The sequence below is a fragment of the Periplaneta americana genome, chromosome 4 (assembly GCF_040183065.1).
Source record: "Periplaneta americana isolate PAMFEO1 chromosome 4, P.americana_PAMFEO1_priV1, whole genome shotgun sequence".
NCBI classification, from domain to species: Eukaryota; Metazoa; Arthropoda; class Insecta; order Blattodea; family Blattidae; genus Periplaneta; species Periplaneta americana.
Genome location: NC_091120.1, coordinates 69,972,949 through 69,997,293, shown reverse-complemented (window position 1 = coordinate 69,997,293; position 24,345 = coordinate 69,972,949). Strand labels below are relative to the sequence as shown.

The 24,345-nt window shown below is 35.4% G+C and overlaps 2 protein-coding genes across 2 annotated transcripts; one reads left to right on the top strand and one right to left on the bottom strand.

Moving 5' to 3' along the window:
- Window positions 1–466: 466 nt before the first annotated feature.
- Window positions 467–23,846, bottom strand: LOC138698920 (uncharacterized). The gene is made up of 5 exons (XM_069825116.1): window positions 23,805–23,846; window positions 22,078–22,783; window positions 15,156–15,240; window positions 2,058–2,112; window positions 467–1,690 (listed from the first exon to the last, which is right to left on the bottom strand). The coding sequence occupies exons 1-5, from the start codon at window positions 23,814–23,816 to the stop codon at window positions 833–835; spliced, it is 1,716 nt and encodes a 571-aa protein (XP_069681217.1). The 5' UTR covers window positions 23,817–23,846; the 3' UTR covers window positions 467–832.
- LOC138697876 (uncharacterized) lies at window positions 11,587–15,987 on the top strand. Its single transcript, XM_069823459.1, has 2 exons — window positions 11,587–11,652; window positions 14,928–15,987. Exons 1-2 carry the CDS (start codon window positions 11,641–11,643, stop codon window positions 15,789–15,791), a joined length of 876 nt encoding a protein of 291 aa, XP_069679560.1. The 5' UTR covers window positions 11,587–11,640; the 3' UTR covers window positions 15,792–15,987.
- Window positions 23,847–24,345: the final 499 nt, after the last annotated feature.

Genomic DNA, 24,345 nt, shown 5'->3' with positions numbered 1-24,345 from the left:
AAGAAGAGTGCCTTTCGCAAGTTTTGCCTCAGTCAATGTTCTCAGCCACAATGCACTGCACTGGTATTAAGATGTGAGCTGATTGATATTAACCATAATTAGGCTAAATTTTACTCACCACGTGCGTTATATGCGCCCGATATTTCATTTTATATTTCTCATAAACTAGTCACATTGTTTCTAAAAAAAATACAGAGTTTCTTAATCATATTCGGAAAGCAACTTTGCATCCCTACTTATTTTTCGTGCATGATGGTTTCTAACATTCAATGAACACTTGAATGAAAAATTGAAATTGTGACCCGTATATCCTCATATGAGCACACAATAAGTAAAACCTTATCTATCATATCATAAAGTTTACTTTAAATTAGATTAGAAACATAATTTTAATCTTCCCATTGAATTCCTAGTAAATTGAAGTACTGTAAGATTTGTATATTAATATAGAAAAAAAAAAAAGAAATTAAATATTCACAAACAATTCACTTTTTATTTACTGTATGTAGAATATTTTCATACATGTATAAAAATATTTGTGCATAATATGTACAAAGCATAATTATAAATATCTCCAAATAAAACAAATAATTCAAAATACAATCAATTATACATAACATTAACTGAGCTGTAAGCATATTCTTAATACGCTTTTATTTTTACAGAGATGTACATTATTTGCAGGATGTGTTTATAATGATATATTCTGATTCTCATATTGTAAGATGATTCAAGAGCTTTTAAACTGATTGTGATTTTTATAAAAATGAATGCACAGGTTTTCTTGTGAATTAGGATGAGTGGAAAATATGCGTGTTAGGCTTTTACAGACTTAATGGTGACCGCCAAAATCAAATCCTCCATGACCGCCAAATCCATGTCCTCCCAGACCTCCACCGAGACCTCCGTCATGTCCCTTGATGAACACTGGTACCTTCTTCTCTACCACCACTGGTACCTTCACGGGGTAAGGGTGTGGTACAGGGACCTTCACTGGGTAGGGCTTGGGTACATGGACAGGGTGGGGTACAGGAACGGGGACTTTGACTGGAACTTTAACGGGATAGGGGACTGTCTTTTCTACAGGATAAGGTACCTTCTTCTCCACATACACGGGGTAGGGTTTAGGTACAGGGACTGGATATGGTTTATCTACGTGAACTGGAACTGGAACCTTTACAGGGACAGGGACTTTCTTCTCAACATGGACAGGATAAGGATGAGGGACAGGCACTTTAACTTCTTTGGTGATGGTGATGGCTTTCACATGAGACTCACCGCCTCCAAGACCACTACCGCCGAAAGAGTGACCTCCTCCAAGACCACTGCCGCCGAAAGAGTGACCTCCTCCAAGGCCACTGCCGCCGAAAGAGTGACCTCCTCCAAGGCCACTTCCGCCGAAAGAGTGACCTCCAAGACCACTACCGCCGAAAGAGTGTCCTCCTCCCAGAGAGATACCTCCACCATGACCTCCAAGGGATAGCCCGCCTCCGTGACCTCCTAAGGACAAACCACCTTCGTGACCACCTGACAGTCCACCTCCGTGACCTCCAAATGACAGACTTCCTCCATGTCCGAAGTCTCCTCCCCCATAACCTAGGTCATGGAGTCCTCTCTTGTCTGTCTTTTTGTCCTTCTTCTGGTCTTCAGCCAGAACTAAGGACGCTGTAGCCAAAAGTATGGTGCAAATCTGTAGAGAGAAAATTACAAAGACATATTAAAATGTGAATACGTATTTGCTATATGATGTAACACCTATTGTGAAATTAACATGATTTGATGTAAGAAGTAATGTTCCCAGAGTATAGATCTAGATCTTGGTACACGCATGTTCAAATAAAATAAACAAAAAAAGTAAGTTTATAGTTAGGAGACAGTTTCAAAAAAAAGTAAAAGCAATTTAAAATTAATTTACCACATTTTTATTTGTCTTTATTTGATATGACTTTTTTTTTTGTAACTTGAATTACCGAAAGTGTATTGTATAAGCTGTTTTTATTTCATTATAAATGTTCCTCTCCTGAATCTGTAAATTAAAATATAATATTTTTACTTACGAGAAGCTTCATGGCGCCGTGTGTACTAGTGGGTGAGGCACAGAGATGCTTCTGTCTGCTAGGATGCAGTAAGCGGTTTATATACTGCTGTCTCCTCTCTTCCGTCTAGCATTCCTGTGCTTTCTAGTCTTGGTAAACATAATCTTCTCTGGAGCAGAACACATCGCATTGAAATCGTAGGATTGACGTATCCGGATAAACAGATAGAAGCAGATACCTTTCCTTTCTTCTGTAGTGGTTTAACAATTTGGCAATGGGAGGGGGACTGCAGTGACTTGTATTCGTAAACGCTGTTGTCATCGATGTACAGTCTCTGCTGGTTACCATGTAAGCCGTCGATTCGCTAGTTTTAACTCCTGGCCGATGGCGATGGATTTTTTTAAGGACAATATAATTATCGTTAGTTTGACTTGTCAGGGAAGGAAGTGCCCTTGTGGTCGATAATATGACAGACGTTAAAGAACTTTGTCCCTTAAAGAGGACTGCATTTTTATTCAAGTTGAATTTCGACGCTGAATTAGCTTACAGTAATATACTTAATTAATAAAGCAGCTGTACTATGAAGTACACCATAAGCCTGCAATTATTAGTTGAAATTATTCACTTATTCCCAAAATGATATTTATATATCTACTAGTCTTTATAACGCCGAGGACTGTACTACATTAAAATTAGGCTATGGGAAATATTCCCTAAAACGGATAGTTTGCAATAGCGGACACTTCTTGTAAACAGACAACATATATTATCTGGTGATTTACACATGCTTTTATTGGATTATAAATATTCAGTAGTTAATATTCTCAGTAACGATAACAGACTTTTAAATAAACATGAAAACAGTCTACATTTTTCTGTGTAGCAGATCAAAACGCACAGAGCTCTTCCTTTCATATTTCCTTACATCTTCTCGACATACTAACTGCTGACTTGTAGAAATGTTGCATCTGTGAACTTTTAAATTGTAAATGATCATATACGAAGATTAGTTCAATTGGTGCTAAGAAGACAAAAGCTCAGCATATTTAAATGTAAAAAAGTGTGTTTTATTCCTTTCTTCGATATTACTGGGTTACTGTGACAAATTGTTGTCACATCTCTTAATAATTTCATTGAAGAGTAGCCCTTAATATGCACAAGCTATGTACTTAATATATATCTTTAAAATAGGTATTATATTTAGACTATAATTGTGGAATATTTTTTTTTTGTGCAATGGCAGAGTCCTTAACTTGCCGTTATCTGCCCGACTGCCGAACTCGATGAGAGTGATTTATAGATATCGCTATTGCTGGGAAGCGTAGACCACTTGGGGTCGGTTATATAAAAACAGATGACTGGAGATTAATTTAGAACCAAGTTCCGAAAATGAACTGATATTACGAGTTGGTCGTTGGTCGCGTTGTATAGATTGAACTCTGTTTGCATTAATCTAATTCAAATCTGATTTTAGTTCTGGAAATATAATATTTAATATATTAAATGAATGAATGAATATATTGTTATTAAGTATTATTAGTATTATTGTTTTGTTATTACTATTATTATTTGTTACTATAGTGGTAGTGGTGGTGATAGTATGACAATCATATTCATATGCACCTGATCGTTAAAAAATCCTTTAATACTGACAGATCATTTCATTTGTGCGTTAAAAGTTAGAAAGAGTGGATAACATCATAATGCCATGCTATACTGTACAATGAATAAGGTGTTTTTATGTACTTGGGCCTCTTAAAATGGATCACTGTTTAGATAGATTGATATCTCATTTATAGGAAAGGATTCGTTGTGTATCATTCAGTTTTCTTGGTTAAACTTATGAAAATTAAAAGTTCAAAATTAAACTGAATGGTTTAAACTCACACGGTAACCTGCAGGGAAATACTTTAGCTTTGAGAGAAGAGAAAACTATAATATACTAGTTAGCCAGAGTCATTGCCGAATTTAATAATTATTATTTGATATACACTCCATGCTATGCAAGTCTATAATTATGTAGATGTCGCCATGCAATGGAGTAAGAAGAAAGCGAGAAACCTTCCATCTAGTGGCATTCTAATTAACTGTGTGGCAGTTTCACGACTTCGTAGCGCAACTGTAACAATTCCTGAGCGCGCGTGAAATTAGTTCTAGTACTTATTCCAAAGAAAATAAAATCATAACATTACGTCGAACTCAATTTTAACAGTGCATATTTTTACTGCTTCTTTGCTTCATTGTGCAAGTTTTGTCGTATGAGGGTACATGAATGCATGCATGTTTTGAGATTTCATAGTGGCATACTCTCTCTGTTGAACCTGTCGGTTTTAAACGTTATCATGTTTACAGATAGTATTATACCGAAATCAGGTTTGCTAAAAATAAGACCGAATGTTTTAAATAAACACAGTCACCAAGGTAGAGGACATGGTTATATGAGCTCAAAATAATATTATATATGCACAAAAGTTTAAGATTGATGAGATATTTTATTCCTTAATACATATTACAATAATTATTAATAAAGGTGTAATTATAATTATTTGATGACATAATTGTAACTATTTTTTCTCGCTTTATTACAAATGTGTGCTCTCCTTTCTTCTTACAGGTTCGTAATGGTTCTCTGCAACACGAGGCAGAGGTAAGCTTTGTTTATATCTTAGTAATCATTGAGAAGTATATATGTCTGTCTGTCTGAGTTACAATGCGTAGAAAAACTTGTATGACGTAGTGCGCAATTTCTCGCAGATCCTTTCTTTCCGTTCCCATTCTCTTGTTAATTCTGGTACCGGGAGATAGCAAAGTGCTTAACGCTGTATGCTTCGGATGTATTCTCACTCTGTGCGGAAAAATGCCGACCAAGATTACTTCCTTATAGATTCCTATTTGAAAATAATAACTAGAAACATAATATTATACTTTAAGACGTATGACACGATAAACAGAGAGTTTCCAAATACTATGGCCAAAATTTGAGATGTTATCCCAGGAAAGAACCCAAATGTTTTAACATAAGGAATGTACAGTGAGCGAAATCTTCTTATGAAATAATCTGGATTGATGAAATGCATATGCATATATATTATTTGCTTGTAACATCTGGACCAGAATGATCAAACATTCTGTTTTACCGGGACAGTCCCAGTCTTGGATGCTTTGTCCCTCTGTCCCGAAAAACTTTCTCGGAGCGCAAAAGGTCCCGGTTTTTTAACCGACCACTCGCTCATTATGACAACAGTTGGATTTGCGGCGAATGTACATGTATACTAATCTTCTCCGAAAAGTCAATTCCTCCTTGATTAGCAAGTCCAAGATTAGTTCAACCTAGATATGTTGGTGGTTCTGTTTCCGACAATCATAGTGATTAGTATAGCTCGAAACTTGGGGACTCATGTGTCAGAGACCCACATCGAGTGCACACAAGCTCTGTGTGACGGTGTCGGGTGGAGTTTCCGGGTATCTCAGTTGGCAGAGCGCTGGTACGTGCAACCAGAGGTCCCGGGATCGATATCCGGCCCCGGAACAATTTTTCCCTTGAAATTATTCCTGTCCCATTTGTTTCACAGTCAGACTTGCTAATCGTTACTTAGAAATTTTTAATATAAAAAGAAGTAAATAATTATTGTTTTGATTTACATTATTATAATTACAAAATAAGCGTGATTTAAAGAATATACCATAAAGCCCTCACAGAAGATGCACATGTGTCTTGATGAAGCTTGGAGCGTGTATCTGCAGCACTTCAGTGTTTTTTAATTATACAATTATGGTTCTAGATTCCAGCACTATAGCGATGGACCTTTTACGATCATAAACATCAAGTAAGATAATTATACTAGGAACAGTAATTGAGAATCTAAGATCAGGCGTGCCGTATAGGCAGACATTTTTCTTTTCCATACGATTCATTAAAAAATTCTAGGTTCCCATACACAGTATGGTCCCGTATGGCCCCCATGACAGCACTGCCTAAAAAAGTGAAGAAAAAATTGTGGTCCAATTCAGAGATAGCAAATTTTTGTGAACATAATGTACTCAACAAAGAAAACGCCAAATTTCTTGAAGCGAAACAAAAGCACTATAGGCCATATTCATAGACTTTCTTAGCGCTGACTTCCGGTGGATGATCAGCGAACTAACGTTTTTCGTATTCATAAACCAGTGTTAGCGATATATGTATCCTGTACAAGCAACCAGTCGATAGCCGGGGCTAGTTTAGCACGCTCGTAGCGCGGGCTAGCGAAATGTCTATGAATAGCACCCTATGTGATTTAAATCATATAGATACCTAGAATTGTTTTCATAAATCTTCTACCTAAGGTTTGTACTTCCACAACTTTGGACACTCTAGAACTACATTTTGGAGCATAAGTGTTTGAAACTTTATTACGCGTTAATCCGTGTCCGTTTCGTTATATAACCTGAAATCAGCGGGAGAGGCGAGCAATTGTTTGTGTACCACTGGAAGTGAGAGTGAGATGCAATTACTTAATGCTTCATGTGTGTTTTATGACGATTCAGAACGGGACTATTTGCCGCCTTTCACCAGTCCGTGATTACCGAGGCTCTCAACGCGGGTTAAACTCATTAACTTGCAGCGAAGTTACGTGTGCTCTCTATTGCTGTGTCAGGGACACTTATTTCTAAGCTTCCAATCTACTGCTGTGTCAGGGACATTCCCATGTGTGTCCACTCTACTCCTGTGCCAGACTAGTCATCTTTCGCTCTCTCTCCCTCTCTTACTATGTCAGTGATTATATATTTTGATTCTCATCTCTACTCCTATGTCAGGGACAATTTCATGCGTGTCAAATCCACTGTTGTCAGGGACACTCGCTGATTTCATTATATTGCTATGTCAAGGTCATCTACTCCACTACTATGTCAGTATACTCCTTTGTGTATCCACTATGATATATTAAGAACACACACCTCTCTTTGTCTACTCTAGTTCTGTGTCAGGAACACTATCATTTGTGTGTTCTCTGCATTGATGCGTCAGGAACAATATCATCTGTGTGTCGATTGAACTACTGTTCCATAAAAACAACAGTCTATGTGGCAACTTTGTTGTGTTAGAAACACTGTAATTTGCGTGTCTATTGTATCAAATATAAATACACTTCGTTTCATATTGTCTGACAAGAGAAGTAAACATTGTCGGCAGAGGAGGAGAGAAGTATAATTGATATTCAACAATATTGGCAAAGGTCTCATTTTACGCTTCTCTTGAAGTTGGGTGGTGTTAGAACTAGAGATGAACAACGATCGAGAGGGCAGGACTGACGGCGCCCGCAAGGCCGAGGACCCGCACGACAGTGTTGTGTACGTCGCGTCGTTGACGTGGGGACTGGTTGTGAGTGTTTCGAGAAGTCTAGATTGATCACTCCCGAAGTCTCGAACATCAGCCTTGAATCGCGACAGTTATTTGTACCTGACTGAACTTGTATCTGTTTTGGCAACTGTATAATGGCCCGTTCCCCAGTCTGTTTAATTACTGGGCTCTTGTTGGAAGGTAGGGAATTTTCTTTTCGTAGGTTTGGGATCAAGTGTGCAATCTCAAATAAAAAGATATTAACGTTATGTTTTGTGATTCTTAGAAAATGCAAATTTATTTGAGCATTTTTTTCTATTTATATAACCATAGGTAATATCATATAATAGAATCGAAACATTTTGATAACTAAGATACTGTTCTGTTTTGTCTTTTTGTTTCATTTAAACGTTTATAATGGTTTTTGTTTCAATCATGTATGTTCGGGGTTGCGAAGTTTTTCCACGCCGATCGGGTGCTGTTTCGGGAGTGACGAGCGAGACTCGAGGCGCGCATGAGTGGCGAGACGAGACTCGAAAGACAAATGCAACGAACACAGCGAGCGAGAGCGGCAGTTAGTTTTGTTCATCTCTAGTTAGAACGCTTCAGACCGCCCAACTTCAAGATAAGCGTGAAATGAGACCTCTGCCAATGGTTGAATAGCAATTATACTTCTCTCCTCCTCGGCCGACAATGTTTACATTTCCTGTCAGACATTATGGAATGAAGTATAGGTGTCAAATTTATTTATTTATTGCCAGAACAAAGATATATATTGCTTTTTAAATAAAACACTCTAGTACCCCCAGGAGAGTAAGTTACATACTCGTGCTCAGGGGGCATTCCGCATAATGTTAAGACATTTTATTAAATTAATGACTGAGTAAAAAGTAGAAAAAAGAAAAAAGAAGAAAAAAACACAGATATTACAATAAATTGATCTATAAATTTTCTCTCTAAAGAGCAATTTTGTAATTGATTTTTTAAAAATAAGGAGCATTAACAAATTGTAAGTTTGGTAATTTAGCTATTATCTTGTTATAAAGCCTTGGACCGAAGTTGCTACTGTGATTATATGCTAGAGTTGTAGTACATTTAGGTTCGCTGTATTAGTATCACGAACACATTCTTCTGAATGTCCACTGTGATATGTCAGGAACAGTATCATCTTCGTGTCTACTGCACTGATTTGTCAGGATTACTCTCATGTTTCAGCTGTATAGTTGGTGTTAGGAACACTTTCATCTGTTCGTACACTATAATAATAATAATAATAATAATAATAATAATAATAATAATAATAATAATGATAACAATAATAATACTATGAAAGTTCAGGATAACAGACAGGGTTTGGAATGGAACGGGTTACTTCAGCTTCTTGTCTATGCGGATGACGTGAATATGTTAGGAGAAAATCCACAAACGATTAGGGAAGACACGGAAATTATACTTGAAGCAAGTAAAGCGATAGGTTTGGAAGTAAATTCCAAAAAGACAAAGTATAGGATTATGTCTCGTGACCAGAATATTCTACGAAATGGAAACATAAAAATTGGAGATTTATCCTTCGAAGTGATGGAAAAATTCAAATATCTTGGCCCAATAGTAACAAATATAAATGACATCTGGGAGGAAATTACGCGCAGAATAAATATGGGAAATGCCTGTTACTATTTTTGAGAAGCTTTTGTCATCTAGTCTGCTGTTAAAAAAATCTTAAATTAGAATTTATATAACAGTTATATTACCGGTTGTTCTGTACGGTTGTGAAACTTGGACTTTGAGAGGGGAACAGATATTAAGGGTGTTTGAGAATAAGGTGCTTATGAAAATATTTGGGGCTAAGAGGGATAAAGTTACAGAAGAATGGAATTAGTTACTGTACACAACGCAGAATTGCACGGATTGTATTCTTCAACTGACATAATTAAGAACATTAAATGCACACTTTTGAGATGGGCAGGACATGTAGTACGTATGGGCGAATTCAGAAATGCATATACAGAGTGTCTCTAAATTAGACCGACAAAATTTGGGAGCAGATAGATAACCTTCGTGGAAGCATATTTTGCTAAGGAACCCATGGGCTGCGACGATTCGTTTCATTGCAAGAAGGCGGGAACGGATAATCACTCTTTTCAATCGAAGAGGGCTGTGTCATTACTACTATCACTCGGTTTGTTTACGTCCGGAGCCCAGTATCATTTGGTGTCGATTACAGCACGTTTGTTTACTTCCATTGGTACGACCTCTTGTTATGCTGTTATTCGTCTACGTAGTTTAGTACTTGTACTGCACTCATTCTGTTGTAATGTTCAGTATAGTTTAATGAGTCGTTGGTTTCGTTTTTCTGTACATATTTTTTCTTTGTTTGGATTAACACACAGAATCATGTGACACAGAATTGCTTGTTATTTGCACATATCTATTTACTTTATCCCTACCTGTAATTCCTTCTTGCACTGAAACGAAGCGTCGCAGCCCATGGTTCCTTAACAAAATATGCTTCAACGAAGGTTATCTAGCTGCTCCCTAATTTTGTCGGCCTAATTTAGAGACAACCTGTAGAGTGTTAGTTGGGAGACCGGAAGAAGAAAGACCTTTGGGGGGCCGATACGTAGATGGGAGGATTATATTAAAATGGATTTGAGGAAGGTGAGATATTATGATAGAGACTAGATTAATCTTGCACAGGATAGGGACCGATGGCAGGCTTATGTGAGGGCGGCAATGAACCTGTGTGTTCCTTAAAAGCAATTTGTAAGTAAGTACTATTATTATTATTATTATTATTATTATTATTATTATTATTATTATTATACAATAATTATTAATGTTATTATACAGTAATTATTAATGTAATAATGGTAATGATTTACGTAAAATATTATTCAAGCAAGGAAACACAAGCAAAAGAAACTAGCTATAATATATCGTAATAATTATCAACAAGTATAATAAAATTAATATGTCGGCATTTTTACATACGAAATTAGTGGAATGCTTTCTCCTTTAGACAACCTCGTGTGCTCGTGGGGTAGGCGTACCATACATTAACACTGATTTGGGACATGAGTGGAAGGTTTCAAAATTGTAGTTTTAACCACATCTAAGAAAATGGTACTATGTTTCTAAAACTGTTAAGTAAAGAAATGTAATTTAAAATTATTTACCTTGAAGTGAAATGGACTCGTGAATGTGCATTATATTAATCACATCTAAGAAAATGGTACTATGTTTCTAAAACTGTCAAGTAAAGAAATGTAATTTAAAATTATTTACCTTGAAGTGAAATGGACTCGTGAATGTGCATTATATTAATCACATCTAAGAAAATGGTACTATGTTTCTAAAACTGTTAAGTAAAGAAATGTAATTTAAAATTATTTACCTTGAAGTGAAATGGACTCGTGAATGTGCATTATATTAATCACATCTAAGAAAATGGTACTATGTTTCTAAAACTGTTAAGTAAAGAAATGTAATTTAAAATTATTTACCTTGAAGTGAAATGGACTCGTGAATGTGCATTATATTAATCACATCTAAGAAAATGGTACTATGTTTCTAAAACTGTTAAGTAAAGAAATGTAATTTAAAATTATTTACCTTGAAGTGAAATGGATTCGTGAATGTGCATTATATTAATCACATCTGAGAAAATGGGACATATGTTTCTAAAACTGTTAAGTAAAGAATATATAATTAAACATTATTTACCGGAAATTGAAATGGACTCGTGGTCTATTAAACAGAACAGTTCATTGCTGGTATCATTGTAAACCTGTCAATATTTTCAACCTAGAATTTTTTAATTTCTTAAGGCCAAAGATCGAAATTTTGATTTTGGCCAACTACATAATGTGTTTCCTTTAAACACCGTATACAGAAATTAAAATACTTTAAACAGTCGAATTATGAAAGATTTTCAATATCTGATAATCAAATAGCTCTTATTTTTAACGAGACGCTAAATCATTTATAAATCTTCAATTTGAAAGGAAAGTCCGATGAATATTGGTGAATCCTAGTTTTTTTCTGAAATCTCTGGCACGGTTTAACAAGTTAAAGTGACGGGCGTGGAATTACAGTTACAAATAAATTAAGAGATCAGAACAATCTAGAAATTACATAACACAGACTCTTGAATAATGAAACAAACTTAATCTTTGTTTGCATTTGCATGGATGAGCAAGAACGAAAGCTCATACCTCAGAGTTGAGTTGCTATAAAAGTCCAACAATAGTCTACAGGGATCACAGGCAAACAAGCGTTTACGAGATGAAGCTCGCAGTAAGTACTAGCTCTAAGAACTGCACAGTGAAAATACAGTGTATTTTTTAATTCGGTTATTTAATGACACAGTATCAAATATTAGATTATTTAGAGTCATGGAATTGGTGTTAGTTAGATGGTATTTGGCGAGATTAGACCGAGGAATTCGCCATGGCATTACCGGATATTCGACTTACGGTTCGACAACATTCGAACTTCATATTAGTAATATTAATTATTTCTAACATTCTTTGAGTGCACTAGATTTTAATATTTATGGTTAAAAATGTCTTTATTTAGTGATAATGAATAATAAAATGGAAGATAGCGTGAAAAGCACATAGTTGAATTTCAAATTTGTGAACAAGATAGCTAATGTAGAACTTAATTCCAATTATGTTTTCGGAGCTATATTGTTAAAAATAATTACGGCCTAATAAAGAAGCGAAAAGTCTGCAGTATCTAATGTTTCAGTGCCCAAAATTTCCTTCTATTGAAACCGAGATGTTTTTGCTAGAGTTTGTTCAACACTCTGGTTTGGTATAAACTTAACAGAATTAGGCAACTACTAAAAGTAAAACAGGAATCAAACTATAAACGTAGAAATAATATAGAAATTAAGCTTTTGGGTAATCGTGAAAGCTTAAAAAACACATATGGAAATAATACTGTATGTCTAAATTATTAATGGATATAGTACCGCATAGCTCGGTATAGTCTATATATATAATTTTTTATTTCATTAATCGATTCAGGCCATTCAACCTTCTCTCTTAGTTCAGTATTCGCTGAGAATACATCCTGCCGGATGCATACAATAAGCTACCGGTTAGGCACTAATCATAACCCAAAAAATATAAGCGTAATATATTTGCGTAAATAATTACACTGCTGTAGTGATCTTATTTGCATAATGTATCCTACAAATGTGTCCTTACTCACACATCTCTTTGGTCTAAAGTACGGAAGTAGCCTACTGTTGAAAAATTATATTTAAAAGACTATTACTTAAAAATCTTTAAGCATGATTTAGCACAAGACATTACCTTATCAAAATAAAGCACAAAATTAATGTTAATATTTGAACAAGATTTTAATGTTATATAACAAATTACAGTGTAGTACAAAATTATATCCAAGACGGTTCGCCGGTAAAAAATAATCTGATGTGAAGACTGGTTCTCGATTTTCATTTTAAAGTAGAGAAATGAAGTAGTCATCTTGTTACAGCAATTTTATCTATAATTAATTATTTGATGCTTGAGCTATTATTGAATTAAAGAGTTACTTCAGCCTTTCTTAAATTATTGAACTTAATTAGGGTTTATAATTTAATGTTTTAGATAAAAAAAAATTGGCGGTGAAATGAAAATAACAAAGTTTAACGAAACAAATCTGAAGAAATTTATCCTGTACCTGCTTTAATTAACTAATTAAGATGTTTATGAAGTGGATGTGTGAATTATCTTCAAACTACGAAAGCGGCAACTTAACTGTCTGGCCGATGCGATCCCGCGCGCTGGTTAAAGAAAGAACGCGTGTTATCGGGGATTCGACACGCCACAAACTCTCGACTTAGCTCGCCATACTCTAGTTTCTTATCATGGAAGGGTTCTTCATGAAAAAGGATAGGTTTTCTGAAACTCAAATATCTGTTATTTTGGATATTTACATACCCATACAGATGAACTGAAACCTCGTCACAAGGAGAATATAGTCTATTTTGCCATCATAAATTATTACTTATTTGAATATTATTAATTCATTCATAGTTGTCTGCCCAAGAGTAGGTCTTCACTACAAAGCCGACATTCTCCAATCCTTTCTCTTTCCCGTCTTCCTCTTAATCTACTCATATGAGCAACATATCTTAATGTTGTCTATCATCTGATACCTTCTTCCGCCCCGGACATTTCTCCCATTCACCATTCTTTCCATTGCATCCTTCAGTAGACAGTTTCTTCTTAGACAGTGACCCGGCCAATTTATTTTTCTCTTCTTGATCACTTTCAGTAATTTACTTTCTTCACACACTCTTTCTAGTACAGGTTAATGTCTCATTTTGTCTGTCCAATTCACATGCTCCATTCTTCTCCATATCCACAGTTCAAAAAATTCTATTCGTTTCACTTCACTTCATCGTAATGTCCATATTTCTGCCCCCCATACCAAACCACACTTCATACAAAGAACTTCACTATTCTCATTGTAAGTTCTTTTTCAAGAGATCGTTTTTCTATTAAGAGCTTCTTTTGCCATTGCTATATTAATATTATAATACCAATATGATATGATCCATAATTTGTAATATTTTTGCTTTTAGGGGTAATTTGTTGTGTGATAATAGCTATGTCAGTGGCTACTAATTATAATTAACCACTAATTTTAGTACTCTATTTCATTTATTTTTAACTTGGAAAGAAAAATTTAATTAACGAATTAATATTACATTTTGTAAGAATATTTTATAATTCCAGTTTTAACTCAAATATATTCTAATATGTATAAATGTTAATGAAAACCAATGCATAGAAATATTTCTCTACGAGAGTCTAGTAAATACTCTGTAATGAAGGAGGCCTACAGGAATTTTTGGAAAGGGACGTGTGTTTCAAGATCACTATTTCCTTTATAGCTATATTTAAGAATTAATTCTTATTATAACATATTTTAATAAAAACAGTATACCTAATTGTTTGATACATAAATTCATTTACGCAATTCAAATTCGAAGTGTCTCTATTTCATATTTCATAATACATTAATGTTGACTTTATGACGGAAATATATATCGATTCGTTTCTTCTGATAGTGTATTTTTAGTTTCGACCGTTTGTGCTTCGCTGCGTAATTTGTCTTACTCACTTATTCAGCACTTGTTTGGTTAGACTAAAATTGATAGATAATCAAGATTGCGTTCAATTTTTATATAATATTTATGTTTATAATCTATTTTTAAATTCACATGAAATTTTGTTGTTTGTTTCAAGTATAAAATCTTTTATCACAAACTTGACTTGATAATTAAGTTTTGTCCCATAGATGATAAAGCTATAACGTTAGACTAACAGAAAGCAATCGTATCATGTTTTACTTATCTTCAAACGTTAAGACCTGTCTTCGGCCACAACTTTTTCTCTATAATCGTCCCTGTAATTTCAAACCACAAGATATAATTTACGAACTAAACGAAACTAAAATCATAAGACCATTTCCCATTGTGACGTTTTCTCTGCTTTGCAAGAGCTTCTATTAGACCTTGTAAGAAACGTAATTCTCTTAACCATTTCTAGATTTGCATCGTCCTGTTGGTAGCGGCGTCCTTAGTTCTGGCTGAAGACCAGAAGAAGGACAAGAAGACAGATAAGAGAGGACTCCACGACCTGGGTTATGGAGGTGGTGACTTCGGACACGGAGGAGGTTTGTCCCTGGGAGGCCACGGAGGAGGTTTCTCTCTAGGAGGCCATGGTGGAGATCTTTCCTTTGGAGGTCATGGAGGAGGTCTGTCTTTCGGAGGTCACGGAGGTTCTTCACTGGGAGGTCTAGGAGGAGGCCAATCCTTGGGTGGGGGTGGTGGCCTTGGAGGTGGTGAAACGAACGTGAGATCTATCACCATCACCAAAGAAGTTAGAGTACCCATTCCTCAGCCCTACCCAGTCCACGTCGAGAACAAAGTTCCCGTCCCTGTCAAGGTTCCTGTTCCCGTGCATGTAGATAAACCCTACCCAGTTCCTGTGTCCAAACCCTACCCCGTATATGTAGAGAAGAGCGTCCCTTATCCTGTAGAGAAGTCCGTTCCATACCCAGTCAGTGTACCCGTCAAAGTTCCTGTTCCTGTCCCTCAAGCTGTTCATGTTCCCAAACCATACCCTGTGAAAGTTCCCGTCCCTCAACCTTACCCCGTGAAGGTTCCTGTTGTGGTAGAGAATAAAGTTCCAGTGATCGTCAGCGATGGTGGATTCGGTGGAGGTCTAGGAGGAGGCTCCGGTCACGGCATTGGAGGTTCTGGAGGTTTCGGCTTTGGTGGTTCAGGCGGTCACAGTTTCGGTGGCTCAGGAGGCCACAGCTTTGGTGGCTCTGGAGGTCATAGTTTCGGTGGTTCAGGAAGCCACAGCTTTGTTGGTTCTGGAGGACATGGTTTCGGTGGCCATCACTAAATATGAAACACATAATACATACATTACTTCATATTTTGCAATGTCTGATGAACACATGAGCTTGCGTGTTCTTCTAGTTTTGATACAATTTTTCACGATGTAATATTTATTGCCATAATTGTGATTTCGAATATAATGCTTCATGTTTTAATCCAAACTTTGTAATATAATAAAGATATTATTTGATATGGAATTTGTCTCTCTGAATTATACATAGATCTGACTGTGGTTCACGAAAAGAGATACAGCTTAAACAACATGATTGGAGGAAATGACTTAGAGGTATTCAATAAATCTCTTCAGTTGAATTGTTAAAGCTGTATCTATTTCGTATAAAAATAAATTCTACAGATACATTTTCTAATATATACCGGAAGAAACAATACATTCCTTCATAATCCGCTACTGTCACTCTGTCACTTCCTTCCTGATTACCACATCATAAAAATCATTGTAATTTTAAAAACGCAGAATACTTTTATATTTTATTGTTGCTATTTTTAGCGTCTAAGTCCTCTAAATTTGTTCTGAAAGATATCTGCAGTCTCATTCGAAAAGCTAGTGTAAGTCAAAGGCACTCGCTATCTGACTTGGGTAGCAACTACAGTATTATAATTTTGTAATTAAAATGACTGCTTTTAGCTGAAATTGAATTTGCGAATTATCGAGTTATTTTAGAAGACAGAATATATCTTATTAAGGATATCCACATGGAGGTGAAACCTGAACACTGGACAAGGAAAACATGAACGGATTGCAATGAAAATGTGTTTGCTAAGGTCTACTGCGAATATTACAGAGACGGACGTATTAAAAAATATTATTCGACAAAACTTCATGATACAAAAATAATAATGGGTTACAGGCATGAAATGGCTGAAACATTTATAGGATAAGAGAAATTTCTTCAATATGAACCAAAAAAACGAAGAAATGCAGAACTAACTATGAATAATGAAAGGTTAGAACTGAAGGCGTAATGAGTTAAAGCTTTAAGCATGAAGAAGATATTTATCCGCAAAGTATAAAATAAAGTGAAACTATTACCAGTTAGGCAATACATTTTGCTTATAGCCCTCTTTTAATCAGGAATAAGTATGTTTTTAATTGCCGTAACTTAGCTATGTCTCTCAAATAACTTACATTGTCAACTTTTTAAAGTTGAAACTTGAAGTGTTACTGATGTACATTTTGTATATTAAGTTTACATATTACATTTGAGTATAGCATCGTAACAGGCCATTTGAAGGGAAGAAGAAGAAGAAGAAGAAGAAGAAGAAGAAGATTTAAGTATAATATGGTAACCAAGCCGAGCGAGTTGACACAGACGTTAACATTTCAGACTCGCATTCGAGGGGTCACGTGGCCGATCAATCTGTTTGGGACCTTGCATGGTTCCCCTCACAAAATCAAATGCCGGATTGGAAATTTACATATCTTACAAACTTACTTACAAATGGCTATAAGGAACCCGCAGGTTCATTGCCGCCCTCACATAAGCCCGTCATCGGTCCCTATCCTGTACAAGGTTAATCCATTCTCTGTCATCATATCCCACCTCCCTCAAATCCATTTTAATATTATCCTCCCATCTACGTCTCGGCCTCCCGAAAGGTCTTTATCCCTCCGGCCTCCCAACTAACACACTATATGCATTCCTGGATTCGCCCATACGTGCTACATGCCCTGCCCATCTCAAACGTCTAGATTTTAAGTTCCTAATTATGTCAGGTGAAGAATACAATGTGTGCAGTTCTGCATTGTGTAACTTTCTCCATTCTCCTGTGACTTCATCCCTTTTAACCCCAAATATTTTCCTAAGAACCTTATTCTCAAACACCTTTAATCTCTGTTTCTCTCTCAAAGTGAGAGTCCAAGTTTCACAATCACACAGAACAATCGGTAATCTAACTGTTTTATAAATTGTAACTTTCAGATTTTTTGACAGCAGACTAGATGACGAAAGCTTCTCAACCGAATAATAACAGGCATTTCCCACATTTATTCCGCGTTTAATTTCCTCCCGAGTGTCATTTATATTTGTTACTGTTGCTCCAAGATATTTGAATTTTTCCCTCATAAAAGAATATACCATGATTCTTAATTCTCATTAGTCACCAATAGCATAAACAATAATAAAAAATCTAAAATCAGCTATATGAACCTAAAAATGTATAGCACACGACAATAGAAACAGACGGCCTACTAACATACCCAAAGATTCTAAACATGTGATATGACCACAGATGGTAAAGCGTGTAAAAATAAAATTAATAAAACACGTATATAGTGTAGTAGAACTAATGAGACTGACAGTGAAGGTAATGAGATGATTTGCATGTTTAGAGATAGCTTAACCATATTTATTTTTTACAGGGGTACGATATCAGAATTATATACACAGACGCATATTGAAGGAGGCGATAGAATACATTAAAATAAATAAAAATCCATTATGCCTTTTGTAATTAAATGCGTGGTTGATCAGAAAATTAAACTAGGTATCTGCGCGTAGTTTGGCAACAGAGCATCGCCAGCTTACCTACGAATTCACATACATACAGCGTTCCGTCCCTTATACTGTAGTAAGGTTGCCAGACTTTCTATGACAGGAAATGACAGTACGTGTCAATCTGTTATTTAATTTACAACAAACCGTCCACATTATTTAAAAACTGCAAACGGATATATTTCTTATCAGTTTCTCTAATGTTTAGAGTAAAAATGCGAATCGTACGGGTAATAATTATCAAGTAAAATAGTGATAAGATTTAGGACAAATTTATTGTTTTCTCAGAAAATTATTTATTAACTGGGGCTAATACGTATTAGAATTTTTTGTTGTAGGCCTACTCTGTCCAGACTTTTATTACTTTCACAATATAATATATATTCAAAGTACCTACTGTAATCTGTACATTTCGAACTGGCGGATCAAGGTCAAGTAATGGACTGCATTTACCACGTGTGCTTACCCCAATCCTAGACCATTCTCCTCAACTAAAGGCAGTTGGGACAGCCGCAGTTACCATTGCTTCAGTTTAGAGTTTTCAGTTCAGTGACTCGTTCGTGTTTGTACCTTTGTTCCAGTTCGGAATACACAGATAATAGCTATGTCAACTCCATTACTTTTGTCGGATTTATCATGGTTCTCCGACATGCCTGTTTTCCGTGGATATATCCTACTCTCTCGAATGAGTGGCAGCCCTGTCGCGTAAGTTGGTAGGACAGTATTATGAGAAATGATGAAGGATTAATTAGGATTGAGAGTGAGACGTGTTGTAGTCCTTTGAAATTGTTATTATCCTAGCAACAGCCAGAAGGGATTTGGGAAACCACGAACAACTCAAGTCAGGATAGGCGACACCTGAAACCGAATTCTGGATTTTCAGAATAGAAGATGAAAGTTGTAAGTATTTAATGCAGCGTGCTTATCACACTAAAAATACCCACAAGTCCTTATTTTGAATTGTTCGTATGCAAATGAATTAATGTAAATTATTCTGATCTTCACTTAACTTGATATCTCGATGGCCTGACCCGAAACGGATCCATGAAATTAGACTTACATTAAAGTCAGACATGTAGTCTGGCCGGCACTCGTGAATCCGATGTAGACATGTGGACCACACTGCCTGAGCCATAACAGAGATCCCATCCTTCAGGAGTACGTAATATGCCCCAGGGGCCTAAGCACTAGATTTCCTATGGGAACCGATACGGCGTAGTAGTTTCTCGTCGGTACGGACCCGGTTATGTGGATAATTATGATTTATGTACATAATATTACAATTATGACAGGAAAAAAATCTGCTCTAAAATCGATTTCATTCACCAGTAATTTCATCTGAACTGTCCAGTCCCTCAACTTTGGTTTAGAGCACATAAATTCTACAAGTTTTCCGATGTGAAAGCTGCAAGCGTAGGAACAATTAGACTACAAAGAATATACAAATATTAATAGGATAATTTCACCACTCCATTGGTAGGCAGTGAATAATGAAAGAGAAAATTACTTTTAGTGTTGTTCTGAGCATTGTTATTTTGTCGGTTCGATTAAGAATATAGAATGTTTCGTACGCGTGAGCAAGCATTTAATTATATCCATTAAGATCGTTATCTGTATTAACTGTTCTTTCATCAGTACCGACAATTAAATGTTGTGCCTAAATGGAACCAGGTTAGTGGAAAATAGCCTTATCTTGAAATTAATAATTTTATTACCGTATAATTTCAGACATAATTGTATTTAAAAGATACAGCATGCCAGAATCGGATAGTCACGTTTCACATTCTTCAAAGAGGGACATTAAATCATGCTTGCAAACTAGACCTTCAAGAGAAAAAGAATATGAATACTGGTATAACTTTCAATCTCTATCATAAACATTATTGTTGTTTAGTCAACTGTCCGAAGACGGTCTGCACCCCACAAGTGATACAAATAAGGCATCACTCATGAGGCAACTAGACCAGGCGATAATGGGGTAGGGTAGCCAGTTCCTTTCCCCCTCCATTGCATAAATTGCTGACTAGCTGCATAATTATTACACTAATCAGACTTCAGACATATACAAACAATAAATTATTCTTCCTCAAAACACATTTCGTCAAGTGAGATGTATAGTCTTAGACATAAAAAATAATAAAGCTTCTGTAGCGTGAATTCTTTCTAAGTCCACTTCAGGCAGCGCCTGGTTCACACGAATAAGGAAAATATTTTTATTTTGCACATAATTTACTCCTTGAATATTACTTCGTTATAGACTATTCATAACACTTGATCTATTATTTTGTTTTATTGAGGTATTACTTGTCAATAAGGTTATTACGCACAATATATTTAACTTTATTTCAATCGGTAATTATGTATGGAATTATAGGATGGGGTAGCTTATTTAAATCCAATTTTAATCCACTTTATTTATTACACAAGAAAATAATTAAAATATGTCTTCATAAACCTATTGATTTTCCATCTCAAAAATTGTTTTTAGACTTTAATGTTATTAAATTAAGACAAATTTATTATTCTGTATTAATAAAATTCAGACATAAAAATCTAAATAATTTTGAATTTTATTCTCTTAGTTATGAAACAAAAGGCAGGGCCTTTGAATTCTTTAAGATTGTTCGAACCAAAATGCAACACTGCAACAGTATGTAATCATAGTGGCTAGTAATTTAGGCCCAAGAATATATAACAAATTTATATTTAAATATCCTAATCTTGTCAATTCTAATAGTTTTAGTGTATTAAATTTAAAACGTTATATATGAATTTTATAACAATTGAAAAATTGTAAATTTAAATTTATATATTCTTATTGCGTAGTAGACATAAGACAAATTGTATTATATATTTCTTAATTTCAAATCAGGAATCTGTCCCTGAGCACGAGTTCTCCTCTTTCAGGGGCGAGCTAAAGTTTTTCTGTTTATATTATATTTTATGTTACAATTATTAGCAAAATATATAAATAAATAAAATAAATTAACAGACAGAAAAAGCAACAAACAAAGAAAACAAAGGAAAAACAGAGCGGAGTCGAGCTTAAGAAATTCCTTCATGTGTAAACCTAAGCTCCCACAGAATCAATCGAAGTCAAAAAAGAAGAATAAAGTAAAGTAAGGTACATAATAAAATAAGAATGATATTGAAATTCTCTTTTCTATTGCGTTACAGTGCGAAATAGGAGGTAATAGCAAGTGGCTGGGAAACATCTGATGCACCCAGAAATTGTTTCTCAAACCGGTGCAGGGTAACTTTAAGATACTTATGCAAGAGACTCTTTTGCCTTTTGCTAGACCAGAATTGCGAAAAGCAACAAATATATAATGAAATAAATAGACAGTTACTAGAATAAATAAATTTAGAGTGTTAAAGAGTGACATTTGAATTAGTGTTATGACCTGTAATATTTGAAAAGGCAGGGATTTTGAATAGTCTAGTGCTAGGTGTCCGTATTAATTTATTAATAGCATATTCACAGAGTTTGTTTTAAGGATTAGGACTAGAGATAAGATTAAGATACACAGCAAATAACTTGGCTTACATTTTTTATTTGTATTTCTTAATTAAATAGTTACATTTATCAGTACAAAAATTTGAGAATAAATTAGTCACTATCAATTTTTTTTGTGACAAGTCGGACTTAGAAATTTAATAATTATTCGCTACATAAGATACGGTGACGCAAATCGGAAACGAAATGATTGAAGTTGTACAATAACTATTACGAAAAGTCTGCAATTTCCTGCGATAGCGTTGGCTAATGATGTCCACTGAAATCGAATCCTCCATGACCTCCCAGACCTCCACCAAGACCTCCATGACCTCCAAGACCTCCTTCATAACCGGCGTCATGTCCCTTGATGAAAACTGGTACCTTCTTCTCTACAACCACTGGCACCTTCACGGGGTATGGGTGGGGTACGGGCACCTTCACTGGGTAGGGCTTAGGAACATGGACAGGGTGTGGCACAGGGATGGGGACCTTGACTGGCACTTTCACTGGATACGGAACTGTCTTCTCTACAGGGTAAGGTATCTTCTTCTCCACATACACTGGGTAGGGTTTGGGTACGTGAACTGGGTATGGCTTGTCGACGTGTATGGGAACTGGTACCTTGACAGGGAATGGGACCTTCTTTTCTACGTGCACTGGGTAAGGGTGAGGCACAGGTACTTTAACTTCTTTGGTTATAGTGATGGCTTTGACGTGGGCCTCGTGGTGAGATTCACCGCCACCGAAGCTACCGCCTCCGAAAGAATGGCCTCCTAGTGACAATCCTCCTCCGTGACCTCCCAATGATAGACCTTCGTGGCCTCCAAAGGATAGACCTCCGTGACCTCCGAAAGACAAGCCTCCATGACCGAAGTCTCCACCTCCATAGCCCAGGTCGTGGAGTCCTCTCTTTTCTGTCTTCTTGTCCTTCTTCTGATCTTCAGCCAGAACTAAGGACGCTGCTATCAGCAGGACACTGCATATCTATAAAGAGATAGTAATTGGTGTAATTGAATAGTTCAAGTAGCCTTTAGCCTCTAATATAATTTTTTCCTTACAAAAATGCTGGTATTTTCCACATATTGTCTAACTAAAGCACATTTGTAACATATGGATTTAAAGTACATGGCGCTTTTGCATACATAATGTGGCCAATTGATATTGACTTCTAAAGTTCTTAGTTTATTCCGGATATTGAGATTATCGATTTAATCTCTATGTAGTATTTAACTATATATATATATATATATATATATATATATATATATATATATATATTACGAATTTGATTTTTGCACTCTTAATTTTTTTTTACAAAGATATTTAACAATTCAAGGGCGCTACTGCCACTGTTACATTGGAAAATTTGAGTTCTGTTAGAGCAAATAAGGAAAGTTATTATTTCTCACGTGAATAAAAAATAGTTGTATTAATTTTTTTGTATATAATAACTGACAATTTTAAGTGTGTGTCTCAATTAGGATAATGAAATTTTACGTTGCTATTACGTATACAATAATAATTTCTTAATTCTTCTTTGAATTTTTTTTATTCGTTTAATATGTATGTAACATTTCTAAGAAATGTAACTGTAATTAATTCAAAAAACCTTTGTAAATTTTAACTCTAATTGGAAAATAGTTATAATACAAGTTCTGTGCTATTCACTACTTCCTTTTTTGTACTTTGCCTTCAGGAGGAAAATGAATATTCATGAATTTTGAAAGTGGATGTTAATGTTTCGTGGAATTTCATTACAGTTCAACAAGACACCGATAACAGAGGTGGACAATAGAGTAAAACTTCTAACTCAATAATAATAATAATAATAATAATAATAATAACAGTAATAAGTGATAGCAATAAATTTAAGTGCATAATATAATGAAAACCAAGGAATTACACTGAAATTATATGAACAAAATTTCAACATCTTAAATAATAAGCCTTTTTTCAGTATTTAGAATTAATGAGTATGCGACTCGTAATCCTTGATAGTACTTACCGAGAGCCTCATGTTGCTGTGTGTATGTTTGTGTGGATCAGCAACGTGAAGCTTCTGCCATCTCCGTCGGTTGTTTCTGCTTTTATACCCAGGTACTTTAGATCGGGTGCCTTCCGTACGCTTTCTACATAGGATTGTGGATTTCTTTGTTTTGCACCTATCGTAAGTACGTATCTTCTCATCTGTGTCGAAAGCTGTTGATTTTAAGGTGTTTCATATTCGAACTTCGCATTAGGCCTGTACCTAATAAATTTTCTCTCAACTGTACAAAAAAATACTGTTTTAAATTAATCGCTAAGTTTCTAAAGAATGAACATTTCGTATCCTCCATAACCATATGAACTCTCGAACATAATATACAGGGTCTTTCATAAGTAACGAGTCTATCGAAAAATTAACTATTTTGGATAATTTTTAATTGATGTTTATCCTCAAGAGAAAGAACCTTTTCCGGTGCCGTACAGTTGATTTGGAAACAAACATCCCCCTCTCCGCGCCGCCAGATCTAATAAACGAAAGAATGGTTAGTGTTTTGAACCTT

Excerpts from the sequence above, each read along its gene's own strand:
- LOC138698920 (XM_069825116.1), bottom strand. Across the intron at positions 2,113-15,155 it reads CCTCCCAGTGAAGAACCTCC|ACAGAAGCATCTCTGTGCCT; the intron begins GTGACCTCCGAA and ends GCATCCTAGCAG. Across the intron at positions 1,691-2,057 it reads ACGGCGCCATGAAGCTTCTC|ATTTGCACCATACTTTTGGC; the intron begins GTAAGTAAAAAT and ends TTCTCTCTACAG.